Here is an 11427-nt window from a genome sequence, read left to right on the forward strand (position 1 = left end):
GATCTCTTACCCCTCACCTCCCACCCTCCTTGCCCTCCATCTGAGGTTTGACAGTCTGTTCCATGCTTCTCTGTCTCTGGATCTATTTTCATTCATCAGTTTATGTTGTTCATTATATTCAACAAATGAATGAAATCATGTGATATTTATCTTTCTCCGACTGGCTTATTTTGCTTAGCATAATGCTCTCCATGTCCATCCATGTTGTTGCAAATGGTAAGAGTTCCTTCTTTTTACTGCAGTGTAGTATTCCATTGTTTAGATGTACCACCGGTTTTTAATCCGCTCATCTGCTGATGGGCACTTAGGATGTTTCCAAATCTTAGCTATGGTAAATTGTGCTGCTATGAACATAGGGGTGCATATGTCCTTTCTGATTGGTGTTTCTGTTTTCTTTGGGATATATTCCTAGAAGTGGGATTATTGGGTCAAATGGGAGTTCCATTTTTAATTTTTTTGAGGAAACTCCATACTGTTCTCCACAGTGACTGCACCAATCTGCATTTCCACCAGCAGTGCACAAGAGTTCCTTTTTCTCTGCATTTTCGCCAGCACTTGTCCTTTGTTGATTTGTTGATGATAGCCATTCTAACAGGTGTGAGATGGTACCTTATTGGCATTTTTATTTGCATCTTTTGGATGATTAGTGACTTCGAGCATGTTTTCTGTCTCTTGGCCTTCTGTATGTCCATTTTCGAAAAGTGTCTATTTAGGTCTTTTGCCCACTTTTTATTGGATTGCTTATCCTCTTTTTTAAGTTGTATGAATTCCCTATAAATTGTGGAGGTTAAACCCTTATCAGAGATAACATTGGCAAATATGTTCTCCCATGCAGTGGTCTCTCTTGTTGTTTTGTAGATGGTTTCTTTTGCTCTGCAGAAGCTTTAATGCATATTTTAAATGAAACAAAATATTTAGGTGAAGTAAATAGTTATTGAAAATAGTCTAATTATTAATTTTGAAATATTTTAGTATTGTTAGTTATTTCTCCATGTTAACATTGCAACATATTCTGTATGATTATTTTACCAGCAAAAATTGAAGACAATATTTGATATCCAAAACCCAACATCATTATTCTTTGTAAATGCAATGTGTGGCATCACTAATGTGTGTCCAGGTGTCACTTGATTCTGTACATTATTTCTCAAATATTTTAGAATTTAATTAACAGGTATCTGAAGCTTGTTGAAATTCCATTTATGAAATTGTGATTCTTCTGTATTATGTTCTGGTTTCCCTTACAAAGTATAATGATTTTTAATGTGTTACTATGTTTTTGTGTTATTCTGTTGCTTCTAGAAATTATATAAAAGAGAAGTTCAACCTCCTTTCAAACCTGCTTCCGGAAAACCAGATGATACTTTTTGTTTTGATCCTGAATTTACTGCAAAAACACCCAAAGGTAATGCATATTCATGTGTAACATCAGGACTTTTATTCAATTAGATGCTTAAAAAGTAAACTTGCTTCTTAAGTAAAAACTAAATGAATTATATGTTTTCAAAGGGTTGGTTTGTCTCATGAAAATGTGGATTCCACATATAGCTTTGCTTGGGCACCCACCTTTCAAGTACATCCTTTAAATGGGAAATATTTATCAGAGAAGAAGGGACTAGAGTGAAGGATAAAAGGTTTCTTTGTTTTGTTTTAAAAGTCTTTTTCATGATAATGTATTAGTGGGTCAGGGATAGGAGATAAGACATGAGATATATCACTCTGACTCTTACAGTTTAGATTTTAATGAGGTTTACTTTTGATAGAATCTGTTTTATACACTAACTCAACAAATGTTTAACACCTACAAATGTCCTCATCAGTGAGGAGGCAGCAGTGAACGAAATGACAAAAATTATAATCCACATGTAGTTTGCTTAGTAGTGTGGGGAGACAGATAATATACAATAAATCAAATAAATAATATAGTATGTCTGATGGTAACATTTAATGTTTTTTGTGGTTTTATTATTTATATTAAAATAAATGCTGACATTTTATATTACAGAAATCTGTATAATTCTAATTAAATATAATTATTTGGATATTAGATTCTCCTGGTTTGCCAGCCAGTGCTAATGCTCATCAACTCTTCAAAGGATTCAGCTTTGTTTCAACTTCTATTGCAGAAGAATATAAAATCACTCCTATCACAAGTGCAGATGTATTACCAATTGTTCAGGTAAATTCCACTTAATTAGATTATTTAGTTTAGGGATAATTATTTCCTTCAGTTATTTGTAATTAATTTATAATAATTTTAACTTCATTTATTTCTGTGTATAATAATGAATTAAAGATGTTTCCATGTGTTTTTAAATAAAGCAGACAATAGTAACATTTAATTATACTTATGTAATCTCTTTTGGCAAAAAAAATGTAATGGTGGTATGTAAGCTAGTTTATTTATTGTGTTGTCTTTCGGTATCTAGAAAGCCTACAATTTAGGATCAGATCAGATCTGGTTAAGCCATTTATACATACTGATAAAAATTCTATAATGGATTATTCATGATTTTTTAAAGATTTAAGATGAATAGAGGTTGGTGCAAAGGTATGCTTACAGTTGTGAGTATGAAAAACATAGAGTTTATTCTTGTATTATTATTTATTTACTAGTGGCCCGGTGAACAAAATTCATGCACATTAAAAGGGAATTAATTATAGGAAATATTTTAATATTTCTATTTGCACTTTCTCTATAATAGAAGTGTCAGAGATGAAAGAAAATTAGTAAAATGTATATGAAAATCTTCCTCCTGTCAGAGTCTGGGGTGCGCCGTGGGACCTAGAGTCAAGTCCCCGCCCACCACCCGCATGCGCTTCAAAAATACAGAAGACCCAGAACCGGCCAGCCCCACCCCCGTCAAAACCCTCTGGGCGAGGGGCGCAGCCTCAGGTCCCCCAGCCCAGCGTCAGATGGGGGGCACAGCCTCAGGTCCCCTGGCCCAGCACCAGGGTGGGGGGCATGGTCTGAGGTCCCCCGGCCCAGTGTCAGGTGGGGGCCACAGTCTCAGGTCCCCCATCAAGCCCCACCTGGCAGGGGCACAGCCTCAGGTCCCCCGGGCCAGCACCAGGGTGGGGGGCATGGCCTGAGGTCCCCTGTCAAGTCCCGCTGGGCAGGGGCTGTGGCCTGTGGTCCATTGCCCCAGCCAGGCACCATGCAACCTCAGGTCCCTGCTGTTCGGTCGTGATGTTACGGCATCCCGGCTAATTTGCATATTCCTCTATTACATAGATAGATTATTGTACTAGAGGCCCAATGCACAAAATTCGTGAAAGGGTAGGCCGTCGCAGTTCCGGCTTCCTCCCAGCCTCCCGGCCCCGGCTGCCTCCCACCTGCCTTCCCTGCCCTAGCTGCCTTCATCCAGAAGGTCATCTGGATGGTCATTCTGCTGTTCGGTCATTTGGTCAATTTGCATATTACGGTTTTATTATTATAGATTATTTTCTATACAAACAACTATAAACCTACTTTTGCCCCAACCTGTATAAATTTTGAAGAGAAGATAAAAATGTGAAAATATTTCATTATTCTCAGTATTTTTTTAAAAAAAACACAGATAAATGGAAATGCTGCACAATTTGGTGAGGCATATGAGTTGAAAGAAGATATTGGTGTTGGCTCCTATTCTGTTTGCAAACGATGCATACATACAGTTACCAACATGGAATTTGCAGTGAAGGTATTGTCCCTGAACCTACCTTTTTTGGGGTTATATATGTAACTTAACTAACGGACATTTTTCAGTGGGGCTAGTGGAGATTGCAAAGAAAAAATGAGAAAAACCTCTAAAGACTTAATATTTTCATTTTGAATCTCTTTCCAAGACTTTATTTTGTAGAAGCATTGCATTCCATGAATGTCTTGCTTTTGAATAGTTTTATTTTAAGGTACTATGTTAACACTGAGTAATTGTAACAATTACTGTTACATTTGGATCACATTATGAGCTAATGTAGTTTTAATTACATGGACTATAATGTTAAAGAAAATGGTCTTTTTATTATTGTTGCAGTTATAGGACATTTTTAACTGTTAAAGTATAATATGGGGCAAGCATCATTCTTGAGTTTTAAGCATTTGCTCAAAACTATAATCAAATTGAAAATATACCATTAATTTTTAGACAAAGAACATAATTTATTTTCCTCTGAGATTTGTCTTATTTTATTTCTTAGGTTATTGACAAAAGTAAGAGAGACCCCTCAGAAGAAATTGAAATTTTGATGCGCTATGGACAACACCCAAACATTATCACTTTAAAAGATGTAGGTATTTAAAATCTAAGCTAATGAAGTTATGACTTGGCACTTTATTTTCTTTCTTTTTTAATTTTTATTTATTTATTTATTTTATTGTCTAAAGTTTTACATATGAAAAGGAGAGATATGTAAAACTTTATTTTTTGAAGCTTTTCATTTCTATGGTATATTTGCTGTCATGCAACACAATCTCAAGATTCTTACATTTGCTACTTCAATTATTTCCCCCCCCCATTATTCTGTATTCTTACTCTTTGTGTAGAACATCAGAAAGGAACTATGATTGTTGGTAAATAAGAATGTCCTGCCCTAGCTAGTTTGGCTCAGTGGATAGAGTGTCAGCTTGCATACTGAAGGGTCCAGGTTCGATTCCGATCAAGGTTACATGCCTGGGTTGTGGGCTCGATCCCCAGTAGGGGGCGTGCAGGAGGCAATCAATCAATGATTCTCTCTCATCATTGATGTTTCTATCTCTCTCTCCCTCTCCCTTCCTCTCTGAAATCAATAAAAATGTAAACAAACAAACAAACAAAGAATGTCCTGATTACTTGAATATATTCTGGCTAGTTAAGTAGTTAACATTACAACCAGCAACATTTATTGTTCTGTGATACTATAAATACAGACATTGGGAATCTGCCAAATTCTACATTTTATTTTCTTAACTCTACAGAAATGGGTTGTTGCACTGTGGATTGTTTTTTAAGTGAAATTGTATTACTCTATAGTTTTGTAAAATGAACATATGTCCTATTAATAGATGTTACTGAGTTTACGCTCCCTGACCAGTGCACAAAGCCTTTAGGATTGCAGCTGACACAACACAAATATACCATGGCTTGGGGCCCTAATTCACCGCAACCTCTAGAGACATGGGTCCTTGCAGCCTCTTTCGTGCCAGAGCTCAGGCTGCAGACAGTTCTGCAACAGTGAAACAGAACGTCTGGAATGTATAAACTCTTTCCAACCAACTTAGCTAATTTTCAGCATTTGGGCAATGTTCCTCATTAATATCTGTAAGTGTAATTATCACATCATTTCACTCTGGTGTCAGGGACTTAGCTCTAAAATCTATATAGAAAAAGCACCTGGATCCGAGTCTTTCAATGGTTTTGAGACTGTGCCTGGTGGAGGAAGGTGAGGCCAGTGTGTCCTTCCCCACCATGACCCTCCCATTGGCTATTGACAGTATGGACTAGGTCCCAATGATGAAGGCTAAAGCCACCTATGTCTCATGAATTCTCTAATCACAAAACAGACCCAGGAGACCATTCAACATTTTGAGCAACAGGCAGGGTAGAGAGAGATGCTGGCTACACAACCCACAATCGCCTTATCCCCTAGGAGACCAAGTACCTCCAAGTGACAGAAGCACTCCACAAACTAAAACTACAGAGTGGAGAGATAATGAGAGAAGAGAAGCAGCCAGCCTCAGCCCAGTCCACCCCCAGCAGCAACCCTCACTCTTCTGCTGAGCAATAGCCTGGAGGTTTGCTCTCTTCTGGCTCTTCCATAGTCTTATCTGGCCCAAATCCTAGCACCATGGGTTCCAGAAGTGGGGATAAAGAAAGAAATTAGACAGATAAATGGAGCCTCTTTGGACCAAGATCCCTCCAGAAGTCTAATTTGGGAGGTTTTGGCACCAAGCCCTACAGAGGAGCCAAGAAACCTTCTCCAATGCTACTTATCCACGTGCAGGCCACCCTAATGGTCAAAGATCCAACAACCTTAAAGCTGCCCAAGATGGATATCCCACTGATGGAAAAGAAGAAACAACCACCATTGATCTATAATCTTAAATCCAATGAATAGAATATGCTCACATTCAACAGCTTCTATAGCTTTCTCTTCCAGTGACTCTGGATAGAGGGTGGCTTGCCCCCACTTCTCTATTACCCTGATCTGACATAGGAAAGGTTGTGTTGTTTTTTTTTTGTTTTTTAAAAAAACAAAAACCTTTTAATCTGAGCCTAGAACTGGAGGTATCATTGTTTTTTGAGAAACTTGCCCTTGTGCAAAGCTTGCCCTTGTGTGGGAGAAGCCATTGTATATTGCTTCAATTTAAAGTTAGACTAAATAATCTTAGCAGTAATGTATGGAGGCCTCATCAATTTGTTTCATCATTTAGCCTAGACAAGACCTTGATCATTGCTTACGAGGTAGGTAACATTTGTGTTGTTCCCAAATCAAGGCTTCTTGATGGATAAGTCATGGTGTAGAGGTGCTCACTGACTAGTCTCTGGCCCTCTCTACTGCTAGTGCCTTGGGCTCCAGCCTTGTCAGTGAGGGAACCTGCATCTGTTTGAGATCTGGGCACAAAGAAAAACCAGACTTGGCATGAACCCATCTCCTGTGCGGAGATTAGTAGAGGCAGTTCTTACTGCCATGCCTCTGGGGCAGTTCTGCTGGGCAGTGCTTCCCTTTCATGTGTCAACAAACACAAGTGTTGCATATCCTTTGTTGCACTTTACAGTAAGATTAAGTTCATTGCATTTTGGTGGAAAACCATTTAAGGGAAAATATTCAGCCTACTGCTTTGGTATATATAAATGGATGTTAAGCTTTTTAAAAGTAAAGATGGTGGTAACTATACGTAGATTATATTCTGGATGTTCATATGAAACAAGTGTCACCAGAGCCTGATGTTTTTCTTAGAGGTAGAAGGATGAAAATATTTTTCTGGCAATCATTTTTCCTAAAACAAGCCTCATATCTTGTATAGAAATAGAGGTTACTGAGGAAGGAACCAGGGAAAGCACCTATTTATTTATCCTTGCTATCGACATGTTTGGTCATTGTCCTGAATACTGTATCAAATCCCTGCTATTTGTACTTTGGAAGGATGGTGTCTACATAGTCAGCTGAGCTGACTTTTCCATAGAGAGGCCCCAGAGTCTAAAATGATGAGAACAATTAATTTATTGGTGTTTTTTCTTATGCTCATATATCTTGTTTTGACAATAAAAATCTGTGCTACTTAAAAAAAATAGATGTTTTAAATGCTGACTTTTCACATAAGAAAATAATGCTCTTGCCCTAGCCAGTTTGGCTCACTGGATAGAGCGTCAGCCTGGGGACTGAAGAGTCCCAGGTTCGATTCTGGTCAAGGGCATGTACCTTGGTTGCGAGCACATTCCCAGTAGAAGGTGTGCAGGAGGCAGCTGATCGATGTTTCTCTCTCATCGATGTTTCTAACTCTCTATCCCTCTCCCTTCCTTTCTGTAAAAAATCAATAAAATATATTAAAGAAAAGAAAATAATGCTCTTTTCTCTTTAGAGAAGGCAGACAGATTGGCTATTACCTAGATCAGTTTGTTTTGGATAATATGATATGCATTTTGATTAATATCTATGCATATAAAGAGGTAATATGCTAATTGCCGTTATGGTGTCCCAGTAACGACCAATTAGCATATTGATGCGTGCGCATCAGGGGGCAGGTGGTGGGGCCAAGTTCCTGGGGCTCTGATAAGAGTGCCTGACAGGAGCCCAGACTGCTAAGAAGGAAGAAGAAGCAACCACGGGGAGCTCTTCCAATCTCCCTGCACGGACACCCTACCCCAGCCCCCGCACCCCTGGGGGGACGGATGGACACCCTACCCCAGTCCCGCACCCCCGGGGGGGACGGGGAGGCTAACCAGCCAGGGAGAAGACACAGCCTTGGGAGTAGCTGCAGCCTGCACCTCCGACTCCCGATCTCTTCCCCTGCCACCTCCGCCAGGGGTGCCCACAATAGCATTCCAGCGACCACCCATCAGCGCTCCTGAGGCACATGGGACCCATGGCCCACTGCTGCCAAGCTCCCTTCACTGGAGCTGGGCACACCTCTCCTCCCTACAACTCCAGACCCCGGTGGAGGGAGGCCTGAGCTGCCCTCCAGGGTCAGACCCTTCCACCCGACAGCAGCAGCATGTCTCTGCAGCTGATGTGTGCTGAACCTCCCTGGGGGCGCAGCTAAACCCACCCTCCTGGCTCTGCCCTGGCCCATCCCTCACCCTGCTTCAGGAGATTGGAGCCCTGCCCTGAGCAGGTACAGCTGTGAAACAGCCACGTACAATTTAAAGAATGGCACCAAGCAAGAAGGTTTGACAGTTACTCCCCCTTCGGCCTCGCCACCCCCCTAGAGACCCCCTAACTCCCTTTACCCCCCAGCACCTCCAAGGACAACCACCGCTACAGAGCTGCTGGCCAGAGCCTGCCCCTCCAAAGCCTGCGGAACCCTCTGCAAAGCTTCCATAGCTACAGTCCTAGGAAACAAAAATGCCCATCTCCCCTAATCAGCACCTGCTACCTACGAGGGTACGAGTGGGCAGTTGGGGACGAGCAGGCCGGCAGGGGAGGCAGTTAGGGCAATCAGGCCAGCAGTGGGGGGCAATTGGGGGCAATCAGGCCAGCAGGCAGAGTGGTTAGGGGTGATAAGGCAGGCAGGCAGGTGAGCGGTTAGGAGTCAGTGGTCCCGGATCGCGAGAGTGATATCCGACTGCCAGTTTAGGCCCGATCCTACAGCAGTCTCGGACATCCCCGATTGGTGAGGGTGCAGGCCAGGCTGAGGGACACACACCCCCATAGTTTTTAAATAGTAGTTTATATCTATCTATCTATCTATCTATCTATCTATCTATCTATCTATCATCTATCTATCTATCTATCTATCTATCTATCTATCTATCTATCTATCTATCTAATCTATCTATGTCGCAAGGCCTGAATGAAAGGGTACACTTATTTTTTCAATTTATTTTCTTTGGTATAGTATTTGAATTCAACAAACATTTAAGACACCATGTCAGATAATGGACTATGGGGAGGATATTAAAAACTAATAATACATTTACTGTCAAAAGGAAGCTTACTATTAGTAGGGAAGAGAAGTGTCTATAATACAGTAAAAGCAAATGAGATAGATGCCATTTGAGAGGTACAGAGTTCTATTTTTCATTTATATCCTTTGATGAAGTGTAACGTACTACCTGAAAAGTTAATGAAATTATGTGTTTAACATGATCTCAGGGACTGTTTAGCCAATTTAATCTTCACTACTATATTGGCAATAAAAAATATAGTTTTAACACTAGAGGTTCACTATAAAAGCAAAGTAAATGTAATTTAAACATTTCAGAATTATAATTATAAATAATAACATTTTTAAAATGTGTTCTTTTTTAGGTTTATGATGATGGTAGATATGTTTACCTTGTTACGGATTTGATGAAAGGAGGAGAACTACTTGACCGTATTCTCAAACAAAAATGTTTCTCAGAACGGGAAGCTAGTGATGTACTGTTTGTAATAACTAAAACAGTTGACTACCTTCATTGTCAAGGAGTAAGTTGTAGTTACATTATTTCCTTCATTTCTGTGACTTGTATATTCATAAAATTATATGTAGGGTATACCACTTAAAGTGAATTACTTTTTTATAGAGAATATATATTTTATAGAGAACATACTAATAAAACTCACAAAGTAGTGAAAGTTATAGAATTAGGAAGTTGGAAAATGTTATCATTTTGTCCATTCTGCCTGTTGACCCTGATTTAGTGTCATATTAGTTTTAAAAGTGGTTTGGATTATGTAATTGAATCTAACCTTGACTTTGAAATTATTAAACCTAATCAAATTTTTATTTTTTTTTATTTTTATTGATTTAAGAGAGGAAGGGAGAGGGAGACAGATAGAAACATCAATGATGAGAGAGAACCATTGATTGGTTACCTCCTGCATGCCCCCATTGGGGATTAAGCCCGCACCCCAGGCCTGTGCCCTGCCCGGGAATTGAACTATTACCTCTTGGTTCAAGGTCGACACTCAACCATTGAACAACACTGGTCAGGCAAACCTAATCAAATTTAAAAGTGAAACATAAAAGGATTATCCAAGGACATGTGAATATTATTCATATTATGCTATACCTAACATATAAAGTTCTGGCAATGAAAGGACTTTATTTCTTGATTCTTGCCAACCCCTATTCCAAATACAGTAAGAAATTTCGATTCTAAACATGTGAAATATTAATCTATTAAAGTTTGTAGTAGTGGAGCAGGTCTCATATTTTGCTACCTACCTGTTCATAAAGAAAGCAAATGTTACCAAAAAAGGTCAACTCTTATTATGTACAACTCTGAAAGGAAACATTGTCACAAATAATTTAAAAATTTAGTTGGAATCAGTTGTAATAGCGGATATGTATGCACATAAGTATAAACAATAAATTAATGATCAACTCAGAATTGGCACAGTGAAAATTCTACATGGTCCCCTTTTATAAATAAGAAAAATAAGCCAGTACTCAGTTTTGTGTCTGGTTTAATGTACTACATTTTTCAATATTATAAAATATGAATTATATATGGCTGTTATAATTTAACTAGAGGCCCGGTGCACACAGAGCAGGGCCCATGGGGGGGTTGGGGTGCTGCCCCCTGTCACCCACAGAGCAGGGCCGATCAGGGGGTTGGGGCACTCCCCCCTGTCACACTCAGGGCAGGGCCGATGGGGAGGTTGCGGCTCCACCCTGTCACACACAGAGCAGGGCCGATCAGGGGTTTGGGGTGCCTTCCCCTGTCATGAACAGAGCAGTGTGGATAGGGAGGTTGTGGCCCCGCCCCCTGTCACACACAGAGCCACAGGGCGATCAGGGGGTTTGGGCATTGCCTCCTGTCACGCTGCTCCAGGGGCCAGGAGGCCCCGTGGCTCTGCTGACCCCAGTGCTGGGAGGCCTCGCGGCTCCACTTGACATCGGGGCAGTGAGGCCTCGCTGCTCCGCTGATCCCAGTGCTAAGAGGCCTCGCTGCTCCACTGATCCCAGTGTTGGGAGGCCTCGCTGCTCTGCTGATCCTGGTTCTGGGAGGCTCCGCTGATCCCAGGCCAGGAGGCCTCATGGCTCTGCTAATCCCAGGCCGGGAGGCCTCGCGGCTCCGTTGATCCCGGTGCCGGGAGGCATATTACCCTTTTACTATATACGATAGAGGCCTGGTGCACGGGTGGGGGCCGGCTGGTTTGCCCTGAAGGGTGTCCTGGATCAGGGTGGGGGTCCCGCTTGGGTGCCTGGCCAGCCTGGATGAGGGGATGATGGCTGTTTGCAGCTGGTCACACACCCTTCAGGGTGGGGGTCCCCACTGGGGTGCCTGGCCAGTCTGGGTGAGGGGCTGAGGGCTGTTT

General features: G+C 41.1%; 1 protein-coding gene and 1 pseudogene across 1 annotated transcript in view; both read left to right on the forward strand.

Annotated features, from left to right (window-relative positions):
- RPS6KA6 (ribosomal protein S6 kinase, 90kDa, polypeptide 6) overlaps nucleotides 1-11427 on the forward strand; it is a 174662-nt gene that overhangs the window by 132215 nt on the left and 31020 nt on the right. The window contains exons 13-17 of the mRNA XM_005873234.2: nucleotides 1303-1405; nucleotides 2049-2179; nucleotides 3561-3683; nucleotides 4180-4269; nucleotides 9430-9588. Coding sequence (XP_005873296.1) covers nucleotides 1303-1405; nucleotides 2049-2179; nucleotides 3561-3683; nucleotides 4180-4269; nucleotides 9430-9588 — 606 coding nt within the window. The remainder of the gene's footprint in view (nucleotides 1-1302; nucleotides 1406-2048; nucleotides 2180-3560; nucleotides 3684-4179; nucleotides 4270-9429; nucleotides 9589-11427) is intronic.
- LOC102250948 lies at nucleotides 5348-6120 on the forward strand (annotated as a pseudogene).

The sequence above is a fragment of the Myotis brandtii genome, unplaced genomic scaffold (genome assembly GCF_000412655.1).
Source record: "Myotis brandtii unplaced genomic scaffold, ASM41265v1 scaffold40, whole genome shotgun sequence".
NCBI lineage: Eukaryota > Metazoa > Chordata > Mammalia > Chiroptera > Vespertilionidae > Myotis > Myotis brandtii.